This window comes from Poecilia mexicana, unplaced genomic scaffold, assembly GCF_051168715.1.
Source record: "Poecilia mexicana isolate PSO_F unplaced genomic scaffold, ASM5116871v1 scaffold_22, whole genome shotgun sequence".
Taxonomy (NCBI): domain Eukaryota; kingdom Metazoa; phylum Chordata; class Actinopteri; order Cyprinodontiformes; family Poeciliidae; genus Poecilia; species Poecilia mexicana.
This window is the reverse complement of record NW_028263391.1, coordinates 5,205,743-5,233,592: the sequence shown is the minus strand read 5'-3', so window position 1 is coordinate 5,233,592 and position 27,850 is coordinate 5,205,743. Positions and strand designations below refer to the sequence as shown.

The window sequence follows — 27,850 nt, the reverse complement described above, 5'->3', positions numbered from 1 at the left end:
TCTCCACAGAAACTCCTTGTCAGAAACTTTTCAATTTCTCTCTGCCTACATTCACACTGAAAGAAAAACAGGTTATCAAGAGTATGAATGCTTTGTCTTAAAGTATTTCACATTAATGAAACTTTTTCCTTAGTGTGAAAACATTTCTTTATCACACTAATGAAAAAGAAACCTGGTGAAAACATCTCACAAACTGTACATTTGCACACAAAAGAAAGAGAAGCCGCCTGCTTTGCTAGTTGGGAAGCTTATTTGTCACACAGAGTGCCCCCACGTGGTGGAAACAGGAACATCAACTCAAGCTACACAGAGGTTAGCAAAATAGGTTTATTACATAAAAATATACAATAAAAACGCAACAGACAAATAAGAAATGGTCAATTTGTACATATTTTGATTCAAAAAAAGAAAAGTAGTCAAAATAATGAAGCGAACAATAAAATTACATTATATTAGATTATTAGATTCTCTAAAAAACAGAGAAAGCATAAGTCCAGTGAGTAGATAGCTTATTTTCAGTGCCTCCTCATGTCCACAGATCATATTACGGGATGTTTCATGTTAAGGTTTCATGTTGTTTAATGCAGAAGGCAATCTGAGCAAAGTGCTGACTGTAGAACTCCTCGTTCATCGGGTCTTTTCTAAAATAAAAATAACTCTGCACAGTCTGGTCCCTGCTTTTAATTCCATTTGGCAAATGCAGAAGTTCAAAGGTGAAAGGTCAGCGTATCAAAAGACATGCCGACCAGTCCTGCCATTCTTTGGCGCGTGCCTGGCACAGCTGGCGCAGCAGAAGCTGGAGTAGTACTGATGGTCGCACAGCCGGGCGTAAACTATGAGTTTACAGTTGGCGAGTTCAGGCTGGTCCACACAGCCTGGCGGCACATCAGCACCTGAAACAGCACATTCAGTAAGAATGTTATTCAGAACTTTATTAGGTGAAAACAGGTTGATTCTAACAAATAGGTTGAAATTATAACTTCTCATCTAAAGGCAACAGCCAAATTACATGGATTTTAAAAAAAGCTCTACAAGAACAGTTTTCATTTTAATATATAATTCTGTTGATTGTGTAATGTCCTTTGAGAAACTTTCATCTGATGCGCACTTTACACAATGTTTAAAACAGGTGAAAAGTAAATTACTTTACGACACTTTTCAATCTGGATAACACAAATAAGTTCCCAATTCTCTTAAATTAGGGATCTTCCCTTTTTATTTTTTCTATTATTTATTTATTTATTTATAATGGGATTTAAAAAAAATCTAAATTTAACAATAATAATAATAAAACATATATTTTTAAAGAAAACTTAGGGAACTTCTCTCTAAACTACCAATAAACAGTGGAGTGCCTCTAGGCTGTGTGCCGAGTCCTCTGCTCTAGTCTCTGTTCACTCTGTAAGTCTCTCTTCTTCTTGTCATTCCAAGGTGATAGTCAAACACATAACAACAGAGTAGTTAAGTTGTGCTTAGAGTGGATGATGAGGCAGCATCCAAGGATGAGTTTCAACACTTTATTTCAAACAAAATAACTTGCAACTTGAAAAGCCAAAAGACTAATGAGAATTTTGCTGACAAAAGGAGAAACCAGTCAACTATTTTCATCAATACGTCTTAAATGGGATTTGTGTCAAGTGTTAAATTGATTTGAGGATTCGCATTATGTGGAGTCTGTATTGGTATTTCAGCTGGTCTATTTTGGTTGAAAGGGCACATTTACTATAGGTCTGCATACAAATATGCACACTTTCTTAAAATACTTTGTTTTTAAATATTTTTGTTTCAATCATACCTATCATAATCATATATTTTAAAAAAATCTACACAGTTTTTTTACTTATTTTTTGATTGACAGCAAAATCAGCAGCTATTGGAATCTAATCTAAAACAGATTAAATGCATATTAACAGAGTCATTTATTCTCACCTTGTGAGTCTTTTATCACCCTGACTTCAGCTGTGGCGCTCACAGAATAAATGCCTGTGTAGGCATTGCAGGTGTAGGTTCCCTCATCAGAGGTCTTCACGTTATTGATCATCAGGCTGCCGTCAGATGATACCAGGATGTTGCGGCCGTCTGGACGGACCGGCACTCCGTTCCTGCCAACACAAGCAGAAGCTCAGTGAGATTTCTTGTGCAAACTTCCCCCGTCAGTCTTCAATGCTTTCTGATGCTTGAACTGGTACTTGATCCAGAACAGATCCAAGCAAACACCTGGTTTTATCGACCTTAAAAGGAGAAAAAGTCTTTGGTATTTCTATTGATAGACATTAAAAGGATATTTAAAAATATACTTAAAATTATTCATTGATTTTAAACTTCTTTGAATAATTTGATGTTTCCTAAATTTTATTGTTTTTATCTTCACTCAAATTCAGTTTGAATGCCCTTTTGCAGTAAATCCATTGAGAGACGCTGCCAGAGTCCAGGCTTGGATCAGATAGTGAATTTATGGAGGTAGCTTATTATTAGGGTGATGGCCAGCAGGCATTTCAACCTGATAAATCTAGAGACTTAGAAACTCAACTTTTCAGCAGAACAACAGCAACTTTTACCTGGACCAGCCGATGTTGACGTTGTCTCCGGACACGACGCAGGGCAGCACAGCTGTGCTGCCTTCAGTCACCTGGATGTTGTTGGGAGCTGTGGTAATCTTCAAGTCAGCTAAAATAATAATAATAAAAAAACAGAACTTTTTAGATCAACTTTATACACATATAAATATCCTAGAAAGGTTGAGAATATTTGGAGTATCAAATGATATCTACTGCCTCCTGGTGGTGAATGTTTGAAACACAAACCGCACACATTTAGTTCTTGCGTATCATCAGGATGATCAGAACTGCATGTGAATGAGGTGAAAAACGTGTTTGAACATTTTTACCATGGACCCTGAGCTGCAGCTGCCTCTGCTCCAGCTGCTGCTGGCTGGCAGCCGTACATGTGTAAACCCCGGAGTCGTCAGACCTCAGAGGGCTGATCACCAACGTGCCTTCAGCGTGCTGGGTAATCCTGAAACGACACCAAGCAGTCAGAAAATCTGTTTACTGCCAAGAGATTAATAAAAAGATATTGGGTTTGCTGTTTGACTGAGAATTCCCCACAGAAATAAAAGAAATGCATCTAATCCATCAGCGCAGGCATTTATTTCTTTAATGTTTTGGGGTTTTTTTCTTCTATTTCACTGCAAATACAATCATAATAGCAATGTGAACAGCAGAATATTAATGGAAATCCACAACAAAATAGCAGCAACTTCTGATTGGACTGTATTATTGCTCTGTTTTTGCTTTTTGGGGTCAGTACTTGGCCCTCTTTTGAGTTTCTGTTCCCATTTTCTCTGTACGTATATTTTATTCTTCATAAACTCTGTGGATCACAAATGCAACAGCTCTACACTTGTTCTTCAGCTAAACCTTTAAAAGTTTAAAATGACCAGATATTGGATCTATACCTGGAGTCACTGAGGGTTTTTCCATCTTTGGTCCACTGGATACTGACAGACTGCAGAGCTGCAGCTGGGACGATGGTGCAGGGGAGTCTCACAGATTGACCTGTTCGCATTTCTGTTGTCGATGGGCTTGACTGATCGATGCTGAACCTGAGGAACGGTATGGAAGCAAATCTCTTGACGTTCACACACCAAATGTGAAACCAGAGATATTAGAAGTATAGCAGAACACTGAGGTACACTGATTTTGTGTTTGGACGTTCTCACCTGGGGATTGGGCCGTCTTTAGGCAGCAACGTTGGGAAAGGCTGAGATGGAGCATCTGTGTGAAACATGCATTTTGACAATGAATGACCATTTGAACAAACTTTCATTTGAATATCATCATGTTCCTAAAAAATTTGGCCAAAAGTGATTTTCGCAAAAAAGTCACCATGCCTAAATAACTTAAGTCCAGTCAGACTGAAAGGAGAACGTTTGGAAAAGATCTACAATACATTCTTAATTTTATAAAGGCCTGGACTTTGACTGGGCCATTCCAAAACCTGAATAAACTTTAATCTAAATGCTCCATTGAAGTTCTGGACATTAAGGGTCGTTTTCAGTAGAAGATGAACCTCCACCAAACATTTTTAAATTACGAGAACAGGGATGATGTGGTGGCGTAGGAGTAAAGCACAACCCACATATGGAGGCTTTAGTCCTCGACGTTGCCTCATGACCTTTGGCGTATGTTTTACCCCCTCTCTCATTACCCCATTCACAAATAAAGGCTGGCAGAGCCAATAAAACCTTTAAGAAAAAAATTAAAGAATAAAGTCATAAGTAAAATCAAGACGCAATGTTACCAGAAAAAGTTGTAAAATTACTAGAAAAAAAGTTGTTTTATTGAGAGCACAACTTCGACTAACCCATCTAGTTGTTTTTTTCTATGTTGTTTGCACAATTTCAAAGTCCTTCTACTGATACAAATTTGATGATGATGTAAATATTAAATATGTCCTATTTGTGAAACCGATGCCAAAGTAAAACTTCATAAGCTGCTCAGTATTCCTCATTTAGATTTTAGTTACTATAAAATTGATACTTCACTCTCCTAATTTTACAACTTTATTCTGGTAATATTATGACTTAATTCTTGTATCATTGTGTCTTTTCTTGTGTTGTTACGACTTAACAACACAAATTTCTTTTTTTTTGTTTGTTCTTGGCCCTAACACTCTGTCACAGGTTTGTGTCAAATTCTTGATTTGTTTTTGTTTGTTGTTTTTTTGTGAGTACCTGAGACAGACAGGTAAATGTAGCGGTGGTCTCTCTCCCGTTCTCGAGTGACGAAGCACAAGAACCACCCAGAGTCTGACGTCATAAGAGGACCGACCAACAGGGAGCCATTGGGCTGCTGGTGATGTCTTGGGAGAAACAGAAACAATACATGACACAGAGGAATGAGACATAAGCAGATCCATTTAACCTGAGCTGGAGCTAACCTTTGAGCCGACAGAGGGATCCCGTCTCTCCTCCACTCCACGACGACGGTCGATGACGGCGGAGGGCTGACTCTGCAGGGCAGCACCACCGTCTGGCCGACTAAGGCCTCCACTTTGTCTGGGTCGCTCTTATCAATGCTAACACCTGCCAGGGTCAAACTGAGGAAACATGAGGAGATACGAGGAAAGACGACAGAAAGGACGAGAAGAAATGAAGGAAGCAGAGAGAGGTTTGAGGAGAAGAGAACAAAATTCACTTTATGCTCTACTGTTGGTGGACAAAGCAAGCATAAAGAGAGCCCCCGACCTGGCTTTACAGGCATGTCAGGAAACAAAGACAAGGGAAGGAAAAGGACGGAAAAAAGACGCTCATAAAGGAGCCATGCGACATGACAATCACCACGACATGAACTGTGCTCCTATAGTCTAAGACAACAGATCTGAACACGTTAAAACCAACAATTATGACGCCCCACATGAACACAAACACAAAAATATTTCTGAAACTCCCAAATGCCCCCAAACACGACACCATGACACACACATACGATGACAGCATCACAATTAAAGCTTTATTAGTTTGATTTTTGTCCAAACAGAGCCCAGAGGTGGTAACAAGTGACACAGTGAGTTAGCAGACACAGAGAAACACCAACATTAAATCAGACAAACACCAAAGAATCAACAAAGACTTTAACACCTGGACAGTCCACTTAGACGTAGAGTCAATGAAAGTTTTGTCCCCCAATATTTTTGGGGCTATGGCAAGAAATAAGGCGCCGCTGTGTAAGCAGAAAAAAACCCAGCATGTGGAGCTAGAAGCAGTTGGAAAGAGCGAGTGTTGATTATATTAGCGTCACAAACACATATAAAAAGGAAAGCGGTATAAAACAATGTACAAAACAGGATTTACAGGAGTATATTGTGCATAAAATGGAAGTACAGTTGATTTATATACTGATTTTCTTGATATAAAACAGGAGAGTACCTCTACAATACTGTATCACTCTGAGAATAGATCACAATGTCATCTGCAAACAACATAATCTGTGCGAACTGCTGCTTCAGTTCACTGAGTTAGTGGCTTTAATACCAGGCAGAATCAGGCCAGTTCATCATTATTTTAACAAAAATATCTGTTGTGTTTCTCAGATGTTTGGATAACTGGAATTAAAGGGATGGTAAGGATTTTTTTATGTTACGTTCTGTGAAGATGTTATCGGTAATCGAACATTTACCTGTAATTGAAAGATGTCACAAAAAGGGACGAAATCAGTAGAAAGATGGAAGGCTAACAGCTAACCATGACATGCAGCTTATCTTAGCCATTTTGCATTTTCAGATTTCTTGCTTTTTTCTTAACCTTCCTGCTACACCTAAGTTTTTAATCAACCTGATAACTTGGGGTAGTTTAACTGCAAAAACTTAAAATCAAAATTAACAAGACTCATTTAAAGTGTGGGCATTTACTATATACTAACATCGCATCTCAAGGTAAAATAATTTTTATTTTACCTTTGAATGACCAAAATCAGCTCAAATGGGGATTTGTGACAAGCTGTTAGACTTCAATTGTTCTGTGACTTTCTTTATGTATCTCTAAACTCCACAAAATAAAAATAAAAAATCTGTCTACTACCGGCAAGATAGTTACCATTAATATCTCCACTACAAAAAATCCACACCAACCCTTTATCCATATAAAATCAGAGATAAGAAAGAGGTAGGACATAGAATTACCATTTTAATTTCAGTATTTGCCTCAAATCTGGAGGGTAGAAAGTTAAACGTTGTGTACTATTTTGATTTTTCATGTGTTTTATTTTTTACTTCAGCAGTAACTTCTGAATTTCACTAAAGATAACTAATGCTCTAAATTATTATTACTACTTTCATAGAATTTTGTTCTTCTCTTTATAGTTGGCCTTTATTTGGGATCAAGAATACATTTTAAGGATATTTAGACCTTTACATGCATAAAACACAAACTTCCTCATTCTAATCCAGAATGATACACGACTTTGGAAACTTTCTTCCAATCTCCTCCCGTTTACTCCTTGGCTTTATAGCACCAAGTGAACTGGAGCTCCTTCAGCAGCGTCTAGAAGGCTGTCGACCGGCTTTGTGAAGCCGGTGGCGATGGTGGGATTGGAGTGCGGGTTTCTTACCTGGCAGCTGGCCCGGTCATCTGAGCCCGCGCTCCAGTCGAAGGCCGGCGCGTCCTCAGATACACCCGAGCTCTGTGGGCGTGTCTGGCTGCACTGGTGCCGTGTCTGCCGGAGTCGCTGGGCAAGCCGCCCTGCGCCGTGAAAGTGCGGCCCATGTCAGGTGACTGGGCGTCGGGCGACCCTCTGGGCGCGGTTCTTTCGAGAGCAGATTCCCTCGTAGGCGTCAAGCTTCCGACGGGCGCGACCGGCTGAGGCCGCTGCTGGCTGGACGCCGGCACCTGACACGCCCGCTGGCACTCCGCCCGGCTCATGAAGTTGTTGCTGTTGCCGTGGCAACCGCCGTACCAGAAGTGGGCGCACTTGGAGGTGACGACATCAAAGTGGTACCGTGCCACCCAGCTGCTGCAGGAGCCGGCGGCACGAGGCAGGGAGCAGATGGACCGCTCGACTGCAACAACAAAAGTTTTCCTTTACAACCCACAAATAACAGATTAATAGTTATTAATCAATAATTATACATATCACGATTGATGCATGATCAATATCAGTAGATAATGTGTCTGAAATCAATAATTTCACTGAAACTGGATCCAGAATCGCAGAGCATTCTGGGGAATGTAGGCAGAAGAACTACTTTAGCCTCTCACGGCTAGCTAAGCAAGGTCGGTAACTCAGCCTTGTTTGGTTACCTAGCAACAACAAGTTGAGTAACTTTTGCAGCAGCAGTTTAAGGTTTCACCTCATAACTGCTTAAAAATAATCAACTGTGGTGTGGAGTGAAAACTGTGGAAAAAACAGGAAAGGACACGCCACCAGCTTAGCAGTATTTCACAGTACTGCGTTTCTAAGGCGGAGCTAGGTCCACCCAGGCGTTTTGTACAGCTCAATGGTTGCCTCGGAAGATTAAAGGATTTCTCAAACATGCATGAAAGAATCAAGGAAACACACTCCAGGCATGGTGTTGATGAGGTAATTTACTTAAAAGTCCCCCTTTAAGAAAACTGGGACCAATTTATCGGTGCACCCCTAATCCTGGCAGTAACTAGCCATTGCATTGTGGAAATCAAGATTATAAAGTTAAGCTTAAAAAAAGAAAGACAGGGAGAAAGAAACAGTTTATCTACTCAGACTATAACTTGCTCTTTTCTCCATCTTTTTCAGAGATTGTTGGGAAAAAGTCGCCAAACCTCCTCAGTTTTATTCATGACTCCAATAAATCAATACATTTTTTTAATGTTTTCTTCTGGTTTCTAACCTGAAACATCACAACTGTTCTATAGCAAACCTCTTCATAAAACATCTATAATTACTGTGATTATAAGTTACTAATTTTATATAATTTACTGACTGGTGACTTTTATTTAGTGGTATCCGAGTAATGGAGGCTAAATTACACTAAATACAATCATGGATGTTTATTTGTAGGATCATGTGTTGATTTCTGTTCGGTTTTCTGTACATTGTACGAGAACAACTCTTGATCTTCTTACTGTGGTTGGGTGGGTTGGGGCAGCCCTCGCCGTTAGGGCCCCCTGCTGGTGTCTTGCGATCATAGCAGCATCCGTAAGTGGTCATGCGGCACTCTACGGCGTTCTCCGTTGGAAGAGAGGCAACCTGAGAATACAAGATAATTTTTTTTAATGTGTTTTAAGAACAAACAATGAGATTTTTTAAGCTAACAAGTAAAGTAGTTGTTGATTACCGTAGGCGCAGGGGCCACATACTCCAAGCAGCCCTCTCTGTTGGGGCCCTGTGCAGCTCTCACACCATCCTGGCAGCAGCCGTAACTGAAACACAAAACAGGAAACAAGCAAAACAAGCACAAACATTTGAGCAACAAGTACTGAATGTCCTTATCAAAAATAACGAAAAATGTGCAGAAAAACAGATTTGTGCCTATTGTGGTAATGTGGGAGATATTTATTTTTTGCCATGCATGACATGTGGTTGGTGTGGTAACAGAGTCATAAAAGTAACACCCATAGAACCAGTTTAAAAATGGACTCCGACCACGTTGTGAGCTAAACCACGGTGGGTTGAGGGCGCATACCTTGTCTGGTCGCAGGACGACGGGCCAGGAGTGGCAGCTGGAGTCTGCGGGCAGCCCAGGCCCTGGGGGCCCCTGGCTGAGGTCCGTCCGTCTGGGCAGCAGCCATAGTTGGACTGGCTGCAGTGGAGGGCCGGGGAGAAGTCGTGAGGGTCCTGCACCGTGTTCCTCTGGGTGGGGTCTCTGGTCTCTGGCCTGCGAGCTGAGACCAGACCAAAGAATGTCTTCATTGTAAAAGGAAACAAGACGCCACACAGTTCACCGTGTTTGCTCTGTCTAACGGCTCACACAGTGCTTGATGAAAACTGACAATAAATGACAACCCAGCGATCGGTTCCAGTGATCAGAAACAACGGCACAAACAAAAACAAACGCTTCAAATTCCCCGAGCGTTGGGGCAGAGCATGGCGTCGAAGAAAACATTCCTGAACCACGATGGTCAGGAACGGCACAGTTCACCGCTTCTGAAATATTTTAATCAGGCCAACAATGTTCACGGAGTCCCGAAAACATGCCAATCAGGCCTGGATAATTAGAGCCAGGGAGAGGACGGACGGATGGGGGACGTCAGAAGCATGGGGGGGGCAGTTGGGGACAGTCGCCATAGAAACACAAAGGGATTAGATGGAGAGGCAGTGGGGCTGAAATTTAAAACATCCCACATTTGTCTGTCACTCTAAATCAAGATGGAATATGTTGACTTTAAAGGTAGAAAACGACAGATTTTGGGTTTTTTTACAGTTTTCTGTTTGGGTCAAAGAGTTTATTCATGAGAGAACAACACACATCCCAGAGAAGAATCTTAGAAAAAAGAAGGAGAAGAAGAAATGTCACCTGTTGAAAGATCTGGCATGTAGGGCTGGAAGCCAGTCTGAGCGCTGTCGTGTCCTTGCGGGTTCTGGATGCTGGGGACGACTGAAAACAACAAGAGAAAAATTATTCAAGGTAATTGTGGTGTGGCCCTTTTTGATTAGAGAACACAACCTTCAGACACCCTGAGTGAGCAATGATTACACAAACTGAAATGATTTTATAGGTAGGGCAAGATTTTAGTCAGCGAGTATCAACATAAAAAGTCCCAACATGACACTTAGATTCAGACATAGCTTGGTAGTTTATCATCACCAACATGTCCGTCACACCTGGTCTACATCTAATAAACGATGACAATTGGTCAAAAGAGAACTGGTCATAATGAGGCACAGGGCCTCATGGCAAGATTAAAAAACCTCATCGTGGTTTGGCAGCGCCCAAAATTAGTTGCTGCATTGCTTTTGGCAAATTCGCAGTCACCGAAACAGCACCATGTCCATACAAGAAATCAGCTCTCCCCATGAAGCACTGCCCACAGCTGGGAAGCAGCGCACACGTCCCCAGATTGCTCATAGACCTGGAGTTGTTCGAACACGAATTAATTTGTATGTTTTATAGACTGGAGTTTAAAAAGCAGTCAGACCAAAGTGGTGACATCATGTTTAGAGAGGAGGAGGGAGGAAGAGGAAGGAAAAAAAAAACATGTTTTCATATTACAAAGCTGATCAATGGTTCTGACTAAAGAGCCTTGTCTTCCACTCTAATGCACGTACCTTCCAACGCGTGCCCATTAAAGTACTGCGCTTCAGAATAAACTGAGATTATGAAAATACTACCAGGGATTCACCTTGCACAGTAAGGCACAGAAACCTCTTAAATTAAAGGAAATTCTCAGGATTGGGAGGAAAAGTCCTAATGTAGATGTGGTAGTCATGGTGATAACACTGAGATAGAATGACCAGGAAAACAGGAAGTAAAATGGATATTAACGACATAAAAAGCAGCAATTTAACATGCTAATGACAGCATGTGACAGAATATGAGGTGTTTTGGTATAAAAGTCCAATTCAGACGTTTTGGAGGCTCTTACCCTGTGGACTGAAGCACGGCTGGGTGTTGCAGCGCTCCATCGTGGATGGTTTGGGGTGAGCATTGCATTGGTCCACATGATACAGGTTCCTCTCCTGATCCGAACAGATCACCTGGCGCTCTCGTGAGCCAGAACCACAGCTTCTGGAGCACTGCAGGAAAACAAAAGTAGATTGTAGTTAGCCATTCATTTTTATATTTAAACACAAAGATTCTTTTTCTTTTCTTTTTTTCCACAAATACGGTGTACTTTTGTCTCTAGTCAAAATTTGATTTTAGGATAAAATAGTGATGTGGAATTAAAGTGATTCATTCTTCTTAAACATAAAAAAAACATTTTTGTATAAAATGTTGCATCTATGCTGTTTGTATTTAGCCCTCTTCACATTAGATGTGTTTCCTTTGCAAATGTGCGCAAAACTGCTAATGTTGGGGGAGGGAAGACACTATTTTAAAACACTATCTATTGTGATGTTCCCTGTAAATAAGAAACACAACTAAAATCAGACTTGAATAAGTTTGTTCACATGATAAGTCACTAAAAAACATGCCATCGATCTATAGCTACTTCCTGCCATCTACTTCTTCGTGGTTTGTGCCAGTAGTGACATCCAGTTGAATGATCTAGTGACTCCTGTGATGCAAAAAAAGTGATTTGATTCCAGTTTTACGAAATAAACCAATTTTGATATGGCAAAAAAAACAAAAAAAAAACACTTTATGCTAAACCTATGATCAAGAAAACAATAGTTTTTTTAGAATGTTTCCATTAAGCAAATTTGTTTTTGAAATGCCAAATTGCCCAATTTGGCATTTCATTTGGCATTTGGTACCTTTACAAGACAGTTAAATTTGAGACGACCAGTATCTATGAGAATCTGTGTGTCTGACTCACCAGCCCCCATGCTCCCACATGCCAGTGGATCTGTCTGGGACAAGCAGGCATCTCACACGGCTGGACGGAAGGTGGGCGGAGCAACGTCCTGCAGGATGCTTCTTCTAACATAGTGCCACCTGATCCCACACAGGTGACCTCTCTGGTCTGTTCGCCTGACCCACAGCTCACTGAGCACTGCAAAGCAACACATCAATCATCTATATATTTTTTTTAAATTGTTGCATACAAAAGTACATATTTAAACATTTTAATTTCTAAAAATTAAAATTTGCCGCTTTACTCACTGAGCTCCATCTGGTCACGCGGTACTCTGCGCATTTGTGCATGTTGCAGGTCCGCAGAGAGAGAGGAGCGTCGGCGTAGGTGGCACAAACGGCGTCCTCCACCACCTGAGGGCCGGACGCATCGTGCAGTATGCACTGCACGGAGCGCAGCTGAGAGCCCCCACCGCAGGTCACAGAGCAGGCGTTCCACTCCCCAGTTCTCCAACTGGGAAAGCCGCCGTAAAGATGGACAGAAGTTAGCCTCGTCACTCCTCATGAGTAGCTACTGAAACACTGAAGATCTACTGCTAAAAGGGATTTAATTAAAGCTACTAGAGTAATGTGAGATTGATTGCAAAATGGACTTTCTCATGCAAAACTAATCTATAATCTATCTATAAGCAGTGCGTACACAAGCATGATTTACAGCACTAAGAGCCTCCTCCTGGCTCGGATTGGCTGTTTCTGACCAGGAGCGGTGCATTTCTGCAGATGGCAGGGAGGATGCAGAGGAAATCATTTCTTTTTCACAGATTACGTATCTCATGTTCTACTGTCAGGAAAGAGTGACTGCTTTAACAAATCTGCATAAATGTTTAGCTTTAACTCCAAACATTAGCCAATTTGACCAATGTTTGGGTTAACTACCTAATCCAGTATGTTTCGTTAACTCAGCTCAGGGTTGGATATTTGATCCAGGAATTGGTTAGTGAATTGACAAAAATCACTCTGTTCTACATAGATGGACAAAACAGCAACATTTTAAGACAAACTATGAGCTAAGAACAATTCACAATACATTGCTACATTAATAGACAAGGACAGACGGCTGCGTGATTTATTGTAGCAATCAGTCCAGCTCAGAAATCAGGTGTGGAGGCTGCAGGCCGGGGGGTTCACAAGGTCAGAGGTGTCAGATCTCCATTGTATGTTCCTCAAGAGGAAAGGTAAGCAGATCCAGTGTGAAAGAGGATCTCTGAGCAGGACAGATGCCACGTAACTTTGTTCCTACTCTACATGCAGGAATAGGCTTTTGCACTACATGCAAACAGGAGCGAAAAGAGAGATAATGTGATTCTGAATGGAAAGTTGAGAGATTTATGAATCTTTCAACTGGCTAATTCAGCACATTTTGTAGATCTGAAGCCAAATATTAACCAAAGTATCTCAAATTTACAAATAAAATGTAGACTAACTAATAAGACTGCCAAAAAGGAGATGTTTCATCTAGAGGTGGGTGATATGGGCTATGACGTTTTATCACGATATTTTGTGATAACAATAAAAGTGACGATAAGAAATATTTCTAAGATCTGTTTTAGTCAATCATGGTCATGGTCTTCTTGCAGGTGGGACTATAGTTGTGTTACAGCAACTATAGTCCCACCAAAAAAAAGTTGTAAAGTGCTGTGTTGGGACAGCAGTCACTTAAAAAAAATTGTGTGATTTGAATCATTAACTGATTTATTGGTGTTTATTTATACTTTTACTTAACAAACAGTGGAGATAATAGTAAAACTATCAATCCATACAGAACAGTTTTGTGGAGCTTTAGACTTCATGAATTAGAGTTTATGGTGACAACCATAAATCAAAAATTGCCCACCTCTAGTTTCATCTCCCTCTTGTGTTTGCAGTCAATTTGAACGTTGCTACGACTACCGACCCTGAGTTACCTGAGCACCCTGGGTCTGATGGAGGATCTCCACAACTGTGGTGGATACAGGTATGCCATCCTTTCAGACAGCCGTAATAATAATAATGAAAAAAAAAGAAGTCAAAAAGCCATCTTGGAGATTATTAGTTGAAATCTGGATGACGATTCATATGGGATCCGCTGCCAGAAATGTGCCTGACATGTTTTCAGTCGACTAACCTTTGGGTCTGTGGGCACGGATGGGGGTTGCAGGTGCGGTTGGACTGTGGCCTTGGCAGAGAAGCACAGAGGTAGTCGGGATAGGCTTCGTTGTCAATCGAGCAGAAGACCAAACGGGACTGATAGCCTGATGGAGAACCAGAGGGATGAATTGTTTCTTTTCAGAGTGTCTGAGGTGGGGAATGAATCTAAGTTGTGCCTCCAGTCTGACCTGATCCACACTCTTTGCTGCAAGAAGACCAAGATCCAAAGCTCCAGTAGTAGCCCTGCCTGGAACGGCCGTTTGGAAGGTAATACTCGTACTCGATGCCGGGGTTCGGCTCTTGGCTGATCAGCTGAGAAGGTGAAGTAGCACATAAAGAAGGATCAAACAACCGATCACTAAAGTCTATTGGTGACGATAAAATTCCCAGAAGAGAGAAAAAAAAATAAAAAAATTAAAATCACCTCAACAACAAGTGGTTCAGTGGTAGGACCGCGGCCGATGATGGTTTCGGGAACGTTTTGGCCCTCAGCGCCTCGTTGGTAGTAGAGCATGGTCCCGGCAATGGGCGTCGCCCTGGAAAACTCAATTACCCAGTGGCCATTAAGGTAGTACTCGCCACGCAGGTTCTTGATGGCTGATCAAGGAAAAATAGAAAGGTCTGAGTTAGAGGTCAAACAATTAATCAAATTAATCATGACTAATCAACTCTTGAAATAATTGTCAACTAATTTAGTAGTCGATAAATCACGTGGAGTATTCAGACTCAAAAACAGATAATTTGGTGAAAAAAATCAACATAACAAGAGCGTTATTTAAGCCAAAACATTTTACATTTAGATAAAAACACCTTTGTAAATATTTTGGCCGAAGCTCCTCAAGTGGCGTAGGTTTAGCTTCATCCGATTCAGCTTCACTAAAAGAACGCTGCAATATTGCAATTTAGGCAATAAAATATTTATTTTCTTAATTAGAAACGGAAATTAATGATTTGTTTATTTGTGTCTCTTATTGTATTTCTAATATTAAGTAAAAAGGCTTAAGTGGTTAAATTTTAAAAATATGTAGAATGTGTAATTTTTTTTATCCGATTAATCGATTAATCGTCAGAATAATCAATACATTTATCATTAACTAAAATAATCATGATTTGTAGGCCTTGTTTGAATGAACGTCAGAGTGCCATAAAACTGTTTGATGTATTTCCTATGACTGGCTTTTCTCTAGTTTTCCAAAAAGTCAGCACGGACTCACCGAGGTAGTTCCGCGAGGCCGTCGTCTCTCTGATGCTGATGGTTGTGGCTCCGACAGGGATGATGAACATCTGGTTGTAGCCTGGGACAAAAACACAAGCTGAGGATTCAGATGCAGACGAAATGAAGAGAATTTACCACGAAGATGTTTTCAGAGACACTTTTTCCTCACATTCCAGTTGGACCAGGCCTGAAATGACTAATTGAATTAATGGTGATGAATCGATTACGGAAATAACTGCCAACTAACTTAGGAATTGAACAGTTTTAATGGGAGCATACAGATTCAAAAAAAGGAAATTTGATGAAAGAACAACACACTCAGAGAAGCAATTGAGACAAAACTGTACAAATACATCTGGTTGTCTAAGTTTACTAAACTGTGGGGAAGAAACAGAGTAATCTGAGTTCTTTGACCTTCAGCTTATTCATCCCTGACCTCTTCCTCACTTTATTCTTCTGTCCTCCTCACTCTTTGGCCATTGCCTCACATAAACCCTAAATAAAACAACAAAAAGACATTTGGATTCAGATTCCATCTATAACACACACGCAGACACATGCACCCAGACACACGCACCCAGACACACGCACCCAGACACACACACGCAGACACACGCACGCAGACACACGCATGCAGACACACGCACGCAGACACACGCACGCAGACACACGCATGCAGACACACGCACGCAGACACACACACGCAGACACACGCACGCAGACACACACACGCAGACACACGCATGCAGACACACGCACGCAGACACACACACGCAGACACACGCACGCAGACACACACACGCAGACACACACACGCAGACACACACACGCAGACACACGCATGCAGACACACACACGCAGACACATGCACCCAGACACACACACGCAGACACATGCACGCAGACACACGCACCCAGACACACACACGCAGACACACGCACGCAGACACACACACGCAGACACATGCATGCAGACACACACACCCAGACACATGCACGCAGACACACGCACGCAGTTGCCTCCGGCTACTGTCTCCTGAACAAGCAGGGTTCACAGATAAGGGACTAATCTTTAGCTTAAGTACTTATCATGACATAAATAAAAAACAATATCCAATTGAAACAGACTGTAATTTTTCGTCTGCCTTCAACCTCACTTGCGCTCTGTCTTGAAGAAGGAGTCTATCATTTCCTCTGCATTTTTCTTTTCTGTGTCATACAGACAGGGCTAAGTTTAATAGCAACCTGGCTCTGGGCGACTGGACTGTGAGACCGCTAACCTGTACTTACTTACGCTAGCAAATCTACAAAAACAATATTTAGGCTTTGCATGAGCCCTTCAAGGTGAACGAATGCGCGCTGGCCTTCTACTCCAGGGAACTCTCGAGGCACAGAGGAACCAGATTCTGTCGGGGGATAAACCTCGGCATGACAGCTGTCTGAAGCAAACAACCAAGCTAGCTCTCCGCACCGTTAAACAAACACAGCAGGAGAGGCAGCAGCTAGTCATCAGCTGGTCTCGCTTCAATTAACGCGGAAGTGAGGTATTTGTTTCAAGTAGGTGACCCAAACACCAGGTGGAAATATTTGCCGACAGGGCAGCTATTCACCGTACAATGAACAAGCTTTGGGGGGGTTTTGTTGTTGTTGTTTTTTTAGGCATGGGGGCAAATAGGCAGAAAGTTTCAGTTAGTCACATGTTTTACATGTAGAAGAAGGTCTGGCAAATCAGGACAAGCTACGATTAGGTGCTAACACAATCAGACTGGCTTTTGAGCAACAAAGTCCCCCAAATTTAGATTTTGACTCAATTTGTGATGCAAGAATTAGGCGTGTGTTTGTATGAGAAATCCCAACATCATACCAGCTGGCAGGTTGCGAGTGGTGAAGGTGTTCTTGACCAGGTGGCAGGACTGGCCTCTGCCCCCACACTGCAGGCAGGGGTCTTCGTGCTGGGAAGACTCCAGCATGTTGTCGCAGCCCAGGCGCTGAAAAGGGGAAAAAACACCAACTTATACGGACGTCACAACCTCAGCCTGATTCAAATGTGCCCAAAGTTGCCAAAGATGAGGTAACTGAGTGGTCAAAAATTGGATTCCGACAATTTGACCCACATCTTTGAACATGTAGCATGTGTGCAAACACCACTGAGGATGGCCAGTCTTTAATGAGGCATAAAATGACAGAGACGTTCATTAGCAGTTTGGGTTTTTTTCTCCTTCGCAGTTTTAGTTCCATGTCCAGTGAACACATTGGCCCAGATGGGCCCCATTTGGCCTCCATTCAAACGTTTTAATGAATGAATGTGGCCATTAGATCGAGTGAACCCTGTGACTTTATTTTGTAATCTATGCCTCTAAATATGAATTTCTGTGAAATTTTATTTTATCACTTTACATTTTTAAGTAATAGTAAAGGTCTGAGTTAATGTAAACGTTAATTGTAAATTGTATTTTGCAGAGCTAACTGAAGAAAAACAATTGACCCAAAAAGTAATTTCTAAACATCAGAAATAACACTTTCTGTACTTCCTTGATTCACACAGGGGGCGCTGTTATGGGTTATGTTATGAAAACAAGCAGTAAATATGGGGAAGAAGCTCTTGATCGCTCTAAAAACCAAATACTTCAAAAATGTTCCCGAATCCAATCAAGGTGAACTAAGTGAGTGCGACTGAACCAATTATGAGAAGGATGGTGACACTGAAATTTTGCCTTCATCTTTTATATCTATTTTTAGTTTGTTGTATGTCAGAAAGCGTTTATTGAGATAAAAAAAAAACAACGGTGGAGGGAAAAACACATAAGTTTCCTCCTCTGAAGCAGTTGCTCCACTTGCTCCTTTGTTCAGGCTTGCATGGTTGTTACTATGACAACAGCAAAAATTGTACAGTTTGTAATGAGAGCTGAAGCTGATTGAAACTGACAAAATATATATTGAAATTTTGTTTTTTTCTTTTTCATTTTGCCGGAGCCCGTTTGGTCTCAGGGCGAGTTTTTCCTGGCGGGAGCTTTTGGTGCGATGAAGCTGATGAGGGTTGGTGAGCTGGAGTTTTGATTCCATGAGAAACAGGTGAGAACAGCACAAAGTGTTTGACGTTACCACGTAGCGAAGCTAATCTTCAGCTCCGCTGCTCGGCTCCTCTGAGTGCGTCGCCTCTCATTAACAAAGCGACGCTCTCAGTCAGGACTTCAGAACAGTGAGATCTGATCCCGCTGTGACTGTAATTCACTGAAAACATCACGGAGGAGCAATTATGATGCTATTAGACAGTTTGATGTTTGTTTGATTTTCCAGTCAAATCTCTAAACCCTAGCAGGATTTTATACATACTAGTGAATTATTTAATTATTACTATTTAAGAATCATACAGTTACCTTTTTTTTCGTGAAGTTAAAAATATAGAAAGTAATGGGGGTTTTTTTAAGTGTGAAACTTGAGCTTCCTGCATAGTTTGGAGCAGGCAGCACATCACTGTTATCGGCTAAAATGCCCCTCTGGCTGAAGCCATTAATCACAAATGAACTACAGACGTGAACATGATGACCTCTGCTGAGAGACGTCCTTTAACCTGCTGAAAAATGTGGCTCTCATCAGATGGGCTTTGTTTCTTAGAAACAAAAAAAAACAAGAAAGAGCAAAATTCTGAATTGGAAGGAAAATGATAAGAGATTTAATTTGGTGTTACAAGTTTAAATCTGAAAGTTTAATATCTTATGCAGCAGCAGCATACTTGGTAAAGTTTTGTTTTTGCAGTGTTTAATTGGTAAATAAAAAAAATATCTCAGAGTATTTTTACATTTTGTCTCAATCTTTAATGAACTTAATGTGGAGTTTATGTGACACATGGAGGATTTGTAACCTTTTCTATTTAAACTGTCACTTTTGCCTCTGCTGCAAAAAAATTAGAATAAATAAGTATGTACTAAATGAAATGTTTTATTTTGAAAGATAAATGAAACTAAAACACATTTCCATTTTTATATTTGAAAACAAAATGAATCAGTTTAAAGTCAAAAAAATTAACTACTTCTAAAACCCCTTTACCATTTTGTTGCAGATATTTTACAGTTATTGCATAAATTTATTTTACCTGCTATAAAATTAATATAGAAATCATTTTTCCATGTGTGATGGCATTTAGTTTGTATTATTCAATGTTATTTCAAATTTATATATATGTATTTTATCGTGCTGGCTTCGTGCTCTTGGGGTCCCTCTGGTGGTGTGGGGGTCCTAAACAGCTGCTTAACTTGTGATGCTTTGGGCCAGCTGTGCATATGCGTTTGTAATTTCTAAAAATTGAAAGGGGTTTGTATAATTTTGAAAAGCTCTCAGTTGATTAAAACGTTCGCAGAAGTTTTCTAGCAAAGTTTTTTTAAATAACATTTAATACTGGGAAGAAAAGGTTGATATCCAAATATAACAAAGTTCCCATCTCCCTCTTTGATTTGCTCATCTGTTTGACCTGTACAGGAAGTTACCTTACAGACTCCGCCCACACAAATATCCCTCCGTCCCGGGTGGCAGGGGGTACCGTCAGCGACGGAGCTGCGGTGGCGGTAGTAAAAGTTTTCCCCTCTCGGCATGCAGTTCAGCTCGCAGGGATTCGCCGCTGTTAAAACAAAAAAAGAAAGAAAGGAAGAAAGAGAGAACTTAGTTTCACATTACAGCTGAGAAATTCAGTCCAGCTCCTTCTAATATCTGTGGTTTTCATTTCAATGTAATGTCCCAAACAGAGTAACTCTGACCTCCGTAGTACGGGAGCCACTTGTAGCGTTTTCCCTGGAAGTCAGTCCCATCAAACTGGGAACACTGTTCTTCCCGAAAGTCTCTGGATCCCTCTGGACAATCCTGAGTGGAATAACAAAAACGAAGAGAGAGGCTGAAGGTTAATTATCTGGAAATAATTACTGCTTCAAATAACATTATATCTATAACTAATTTTTTATCAGTCCTCCTGTCAGTTTTCTTTGTTCACCTGGATGTTGCAGATGCGATAAGACTTGTCTGGTCCCACACAGTTGTGTCCACCATCTGTCCTGTGAGAATAGGAAATGAAAAAAAGACCATCTGACACTTTGAAAATGTTTTTCTTGTTAATAAGGATGCACGGATTTACTCTTTTCACTTCTGATACCGATGCAGATATCTGAGGCTTAGTATCGGCCGATACCGATACGATACAGAAAAACAGCATTGAACTGACTTAAAACTTTTCTTCTTTAAAACACAAACATAAACGCACTGAACTGTAAATTTATTTATGACTTTGCACCAGTACAGCACATTTAAAAACACCAGTAGCTTCACAAGCATGGCCATGTTTGTTTAAAAAACAAACAGTTATCATGCAGTGCCTTGGAAAAACATTCCTATAAAAAAATTAAAAAGTTTTTTGTTTTTCAAAGAAGAAGGACTTTATTATCCCAGAAAAAAATGCTAATTCAAAACTTATAAGATCAGAACAACAAGATGTTTTTCTGTTTCAATCTGTGCTGTGAAACTACGAATGAGTTTCACTGTGGAATTTAAAAATGTCCAAACAATTTCAACAACACCAATTACTAGAAATTATCTTGGTATATTATATTATTGATATTATAGCATTATTAATATCAATGTTATCATTACTATTTTTATTAATGCCACTGGAATACACTATCTGCAAGCTATAATTTTCAAAAACATTGAAATAGAGAAAATGAAAAAGCCTTGTGTAATTTGGATTTGTGGCCCCAAAGATAAAACTGAGTCTCTGATGTTGTTTTATGGACATTTTAAAAGAGCAAACAGGGAGTTGAAAGTCAAATCTCAAGTTAAGAGACAAAACAAAATAGAGGCGATCTTTAAATCAGCCAAAGAACGTAAAGTTCAGAGGTTCTCACAAGCTAACTACTAACTTAATACAAGTCCAATTTTCCATCCTGGCTTGCCAAATTTTGGTAGCACCCTCTTATTTATCACCACGAGGCAAATGGGTTAATGACCAGCTGCAGAAGCCATATAAAAGCAGAGTTCAAGTAGTCTGAAAGTGCAGAAATAGCTACTATCAGCTCTAAATATCATCTGCAAGGCCTCCATTCCCGCTGCGCAGCGAGCGCATGATTAGGCCACTTTTTTTTTTTTTTTTTAAAGTTCCTGCCCTCAGGGTGACAGGAGCAAGGCACGCTCCTGTCAGCAGGCCAGATCTAAGACTACGACACGTCGAAACAACCATTTTTCTTCACTGAAGAATGCAAAATCCCACTCGCGCGGCTCAAAACGGGGCCTTTCACTCCGACATGATAGACGACCAAAATAATGGAGGAAAAGTTCTGTTTTCACAGGCGAGCCTGAAATGAAAGTATGGCGAAATGGGAGTTGTTGTTGTTAGAGCACATAATGACTCAGCAAATCAAATAACTGTGTTTAAAGGAGTGATTCAGGCCAACCCGGCAGACACGGTATGGCAGAGTTCATTTGGGATGCGAGCAGATGGGCAGGGCACCTTGTTTTGTGTGATCACCGAGGCATAGAGGGGAGTCACTCACTTAACAGACTGTCTGACTCACTGACTGGCTGCATGGACATGTTGGGAAGCGGTAAAATTGTTGGTTTTATCAAAATAAAGTCCCACTCAGAGGGATTGCTCAATTACTGAGACGCATCAACGCTCTTGATCTTGATCATCGGTGGGGCCCAAAGCAGCGGCAGGCCAACACTAAGTACAATGTAGTACTGATTTATTTATGTTTGAAAAATTTGCGTGAATAACATCTGAGCAATGCGACGTGAGTTTGCTCTCCTCCACCCGCTCAGTCAACGTTTTGGGGAACCAGATTTCAGTGGTTCGACAATTACATCTAAAGATCGACGTTTTCCTCCTTTGTTCTCTGCAAAACAGGTCAGAGAGAATCAACGAACATTTATCTCCAAGCCTTTACACGTTTTCTCAGTAGGGTATAGTTCTGAACTTTGACTGGGACATTCTAACAGAGACCATGATACTGTGAATTGAACCATTTGGTTGTAGCTCTGGTTGCATGTTGGTCTCTGTAATGGGCCTGTTGGCGCCTTCTCTGACTAATGCCCGTTGTCTCATACGCTTTTCACCATCTGATGATTGATTGTATAAAAGCTGGGGGCATTGTTTTGTAACCTAACCCTGCTTTAAACATTACAAGTTCTGTTATTGTTGTTTTAAAAACAGAACGGAAGTAATTTATGCTGAGCTAAAATTATTGAAAATTAAGCTGTATACATTATAATTAGGTGATGTCTAAGAAATGTTGGTTGCGAAAGGATTTTATTGAGGTATCAGAGTAAAGAGGATTTAATACAAATCGACAATATTTCATTTTCATTAGGTTTTAAAATGATGTGCTACTTTCTTTTGGTGCATCAAGTCAAATTTCAATCAAACCCATTAAAGTTTGTGGTTGTAATGTGACAAAACACAAAAAGGTTCAACGGCTATGAATGCTTTCGCAAGGCACTGTATTTAGTGTTTATTGCTATTATTCTGAGAATCAGTCTTTTTAGATAATTATTAGCCTAGATAACCAGAAAGTAAGCCAAGTTTCACTCAGTTTCAAGCATCAAACATCCTGATGTGAGTGAATCTTTATTAGTGTGGACAACATAGCATAGAGGATCATGTTAGTACTGCAATACTTGAGTCACAGTTATATGGAGCAACAAAGTAAACAGCCCTGCAAGAGGGACATGTAAACTGTGAAAGAATCTGCCAGTGAAACTAGTACATTTTTCATCTATATTAAGGAATTATTTACTTAAAACAAGCTCCTATACTTTGCCGAGAAATTACTTATGTTAGTTACTTTTGTCTTATTTCAAGTGTACTAAGATATTTGCACTAAATACTATTAAAAAAAATACCTGGTAAGATTTTGTGTTTTTGTAGGGTACTGAGTTGGTGAGGAGAAAACACATTCTTGATCTTATGAATACAGATGTCTTTAGGGATTACATGAGGCAAGGTGCCAGTTGAACACCAGCAATAACAAGCTGTGAAAACAACGTTCTGGCAACAACACTCATCAGGAATTAATATACCAAACTGTATCCTGATGCAGTGAGAAAGAGGAGAAGCAGCTTGACAAACAAATAAAAACAAGACCTAAAATTATCAAAATGATACCTTAAAAGCCTAAAAGAACCCATTCAGGACAAACTTGTGCAAGTCAAAAGTGCATATTGACGCCAAACTGATCCTTTTCAGAAGCCAACGCCCAACTCAGGACAAGAATCTCTGCTGAGTTCATATATCGCTCTCTTCCCATCATAATACTGACTGAGGATCACTGTAGTACTCAGGGGAAAACAGCAATGTCTAAATGATATGGGCATCTCAACAGAGCCAAACTGCAATGTGGGACTTTAGAAACAGGATTTTAAAAAAAGGACCTACCTCTGGGTGATGCAGCGTCTTGTTCTCATAGTAACGCCGCCGCCGCAGCTCCGACTGCACTCGCCGTAAGGACCCCAGGAGTCCCAGTAATCCACACTGGGCAGCTGGACGCATTCAAAAACAAGGATTTATTGCAGCTAACTCTAGATGAAAACATTTCTGCAGCTTATTTTTATTTTTGCATTTAATTACGTAACAGACTTTTGGTTTACTAAAATTCAACAGAAAAGATCTTCAATAAAATCCTATTTATTCTTGAAAATGCATTTATTGCTAGTGTACTCTTTGATCGTTACAGAGCCCTGCAAAATAAATCATACAGTAGCTATCAAAGCTGTCAACCATAAACTTTACTGTATTTCATGGAGATTTTAGGTGAGAAACCAACAAAAAAATTGCATAACAGAGAAATGGAAGAAAAACAATGTGTGGCTCCTTCCCAGTTATATGAGAGGAGCCACATTTCACATCAGCATCAATATGAATTCAAAGTAAAATGATCATATATTAAAGCCACACCATTTTTATTTGTTAAAATGACAAAATAACATTAATTATTTTCCTTCCACTTGGCAGCTATGCATTGCTTTGCATTGATTGTAAATCAGTTACAAGATAAATTAAAACGAGCAAACATAGGTTACTCTGCCAATGTCATCATATTACAGTCTTAAAACAACAATATTATCATTTGTCGGAATAATTTCTGGAACAATTTATTGTGACACGCCTAGTTGGTTCTTCACATGAAATACTAAAAACATCCACTGGTTTTTAAAGCTATGGGACAAAATGTGTCAAAATCCAGAGGTAGGAATACCACACTAGAAGATTTCTAAATGTAACCAGTGAAAGGGGGAGTCTTGGTTTCGGACACTTTGCTACTTTGGATCCAAACCTCCTCTGTCTTACTGAACCTTTATTTACAACAGAACCACTTTACCATGAATGCTGGAGCCAGAAGCAGCTGCAGGATTATCAGGGGAAGCAGCATCTTCGCTGAACCCTGTCAAAAAAAAGAAGAAAAAAAAAAACACAAAGGATTTAAAGTTACTTAGTCTGGCATGTCTGCCAGAGCAACTAAAGCATCCCAGACATTGATGTAATACATGAGTCTCTGGCCAAAACGTTCAAAATGAAACCAGAGAGAAGAGTCTGCATGAGGTCCTTGACTGAAACAGCTTTGGTTGTGTTGCCCTGCAGCGTTTCCCAAACCCTTTCCAACTGTTTAAATCAGCTTGTGCAGCGGCGTTATCAGAGCTTTGATCGTCCAACTGGATGAGAAGTTGCATTGTTGGCGAGAGAACATCTAAATCTAAACAACTCTATGGTTACTACGCCGAGTTCATCCATCCATTTTGGATTTACAGAAATAAAAAAAAATTAAACATTATGTCTGTTTTGGATCTGGAGAGGTTTAAAAACAATCTGATAAAAACTAAATAAGAGGATTTCAAAAAGACGTGGTGGTAAAATGAATCAATTTGGGTCAAAATATTTGGAACATGTCAGTTTTAGAGAAGAGTGATGAAGCTGCAAGTGTCTTTTATTTTGGTTACAATTAGTCATTTTAGCTTTTGTTTGGTTTTTATTCGACAGTAGGACACACCAAGGTGAACAGTTTCTCCTAGGATAAGACCAGACTTTCCTTTACAAACATTAAACCAAACATGAATGTATGCAAAGATTCACTACATTCCTAAATACTTTATCAAGTCTAAAGGGGAACCTCATATTATCTGTGGTTTTTCAAAGAGTTGATGAAGAGCTTGAGGACTTTGAGCAGGAAGGATCTCCTGTAGCAGTCTGTACTGCAGCGTTGTGAAACCAAGCCTCTGACTGAATATACTTTGTTCTCCATCTTATTGTGTAAGGAGTAATCAACAGAACAGAACCAGACTCTAATGCTGCCACGCTAAAAGATGATGACAGCAAAACAAATTGAAATCAAGTATCACTAACTATTTTTCTAAGTCATCTCAAAATCAGACCTGATGGTATTTTATCTCCTTCCACTCATTTTTTGTCTCGTTTTTGCAGTTTTGGTGATTCCGTGCGGGTTTTATTTTGCTGTCATCAGCAAAAACAAATTTAGCCAACGTCGACTTTGCTTCACCGTTTCTGTTACGTTAAGAGCTCATTACACCGATCCACATTTTCAATTGAGACACTCTGAAAAAGTTTAACAAAGCCACAGCTATACTCATTTATTGTTTCTTGCGGATTAAATAAATTAAACATATTTTTCTTTGTTACAACAGGAAGGACTGTTTGTTTATCCGTGGCTAAACAGAGAGTTTCCTGCCTCTACTGAGATGAGGGATGAGGGTCAGCTGGGGCTGCTGAACGCCACCCGACCTGCATGTCGCGACCACCAAACGCCCCCCGCTGAGAGGACAGTAACCCCCCCCCCCCTCCCTTTTGTTAAGGATGGCTGATCCTCAGTCACTCTGAACTGTTAGATACAGTTTAAAAAGCCAATATCAAGAAAGTCTAAATAACTGACATGTAAGCAGCTACGTATTTATCTGTTGAGTGTTCGCCTATGATTAAAACCAACGTGTAAATTTATAGGGCGAGCCATTACGCCCTCAACTCCTTCCACTGGTGGGACCACTACTCCATTACCCCTCTCCAAAATGAAAAATGAAATCAAAGTGTGGCCATTTATTTGCTTCATAGAAAGATTTCAACAATGAACTAACATGACGAAACCGGCCCAGAGTGGGACTGAACACATCTGGATCCACACTGTGACACGGTGAGAAAGGTCACACAAAACAATCAGTTCCTTAAATCAGCAGGAAGCCTGGAAACCAGGTGGAAAGTTGCATTAGTTTGACTGAAGACTCCTAAAAAAATCCCCTGGAGGTACTGATGGGCTAGACTGATGAATCACTGAAATTTCCTGTAAGGTTCATGTGTCATCAATGCACCAGCTCACAGAGCCCTCAGGTCACTACCTGCTTGCTTTTATCAAACTAAATTACCTATTATCTATTATCCTGCTCCTAAGTCAGCAGGACAAGCAGTGTCTTGTGCCCCGTGCCAGGTGAGAAGTCTGAAGCTAGCCAGATCTTAATAAGGAGCTTTTAATAGTTTTGCTTGGTGCTTATTATTATTATTAGACTACATATTTATATCCTGTAAGCCCCTTAACTGTCATGATGACACCGGTGTCGTCATTGACTTGTGTGTTTTTGGGGGGTGACAGTTAAGGGGTCCCACTTCACAAACAAAAAAGAAATGCTAGTTAAAGATGTGTCTAAAGATTTTTGGATTATATATATATATATATATATATATATATATATATATATATATATATATATATATATATATATATATATATATATATAAATTCACTCACTTATTTTTAAAGGAAGATTTCTTCTGGTGTGGACGCGGCTCAGCTGCCAGCGGAGGACTGGCTCGAAGCGTCCGAAAAAGAGTCGCCGTGTCCTGGGATATGTCTGCCCGGAAGCCTTGGTCTCTTTCCTCCTCTGTGTCCCAGCAGGTTGCCGACAGGTAGTGGAGAAAGTGTTGCTGGTTGAAACTCTTTGCGGGGCGTCTGCTCCGCGCCTTTTAACCCGCAGCTCTCGCAGCCCAATTACAGCCCCTCCTGGCCAGACGCGGGGATGTTTCACGCCCACGGTGTAATTTTAGACTACACAAATAACAGTTAGCGCGAGCTTTCGTTTTGTGTTTGGCTCTCCATAGGTATGCCACAGACATAAAGGGAGGGTTTAGGGGGGGGGGAGGAAAAATGTTTGTACAGTGAATAGGAGTTATGTAATAGCAGGGCAATCATGCAACGCCATGTCGTCTAATGTTAAGGCTCCGTTACAGTTTCAGCCGCAAATGAGTCCCAAATGTTACCTTGGCAACCCGGAAGCGTTTTTATGGTCATGTTTTATTTTTAAGTCTAGCATCATTAATAAGCCCCTAGAGGCAAAAGAGGGTCACCTCACCTCATCTATCTATCTATCTATCTATCTATCTATCTATCTATCTATCTATCTATCTATCTATCTATCTATCTATCTATCTATCTATCTATCTTAGCAAAAAGTTGTTTAATATTCCATCTATTCCTCCAAAAAT

General features: G+C 40.4%; 1 protein-coding gene across 1 annotated transcript; it reads right to left on the bottom strand.

Annotated features, from left to right (window-relative positions):
• Positions 1-313: 313 nt before the first annotated feature.
• Positions 314-27,451, bottom strand: paplna (papilin a, proteoglycan-like sulfated glycoprotein). The gene is made up of 27 exons (XM_088002561.1): positions 27,117-27,451; positions 24,690-24,752; positions 23,747-23,850; positions 20,315-20,375; positions 20,085-20,187; positions 19,818-19,948; positions 17,198-17,321; positions 15,333-15,413; positions 14,543-14,715; positions 14,307-14,430; positions 14,096-14,222; positions 12,241-12,445; positions 11,954-12,130; positions 11,060-11,210; positions 9,991-10,071; positions 9,160-9,358; positions 8,812-8,896; positions 8,600-8,723; positions 7,110-7,557; positions 4,942-5,100; positions 4,736-4,863; positions 3,722-3,776; positions 3,458-3,604; positions 2,888-3,015; positions 2,559-2,667; positions 1,930-2,102; positions 314-893 (listed from the first exon to the last, which is right to left on the bottom strand). Exons 2-27 carry the CDS (start codon positions 24,738-24,740, stop codon positions 730-732), a joined length of 3,612 nt encoding a protein of 1,203 aa, XP_087858687.1. The 5' UTR covers positions 24,741-24,752; positions 27,117-27,451; the 3' UTR covers positions 314-729.
• Between the last annotated feature and the right edge of the window lie 399 nt (positions 27,452-27,850).

Excerpts from the sequence above, each read along its gene's own strand:
- paplna (XM_088002561.1), bottom strand. The coding sequence starts at position 24,740 with ATGCTGCTTCCCCTGATAATCCTGCAGCTGCTTCTGGCTCCAGCATTC. Across the intron at positions 5,101-7,109 it reads ATGACCGGGCCAGCTGCCAG|TTTGACCCTGGCAGGTGTTA; the intron begins GTAAGAAACCCG and ends ATGTTTCCTCAG. Across the intron at positions 2,103-2,558 it reads GTCAACATCGGCTGGTCCAG|GAACGGAGTGCCGGTCCGTC; the intron begins GTAAAAGTTGCT and ends TTGTGTTGGCAG.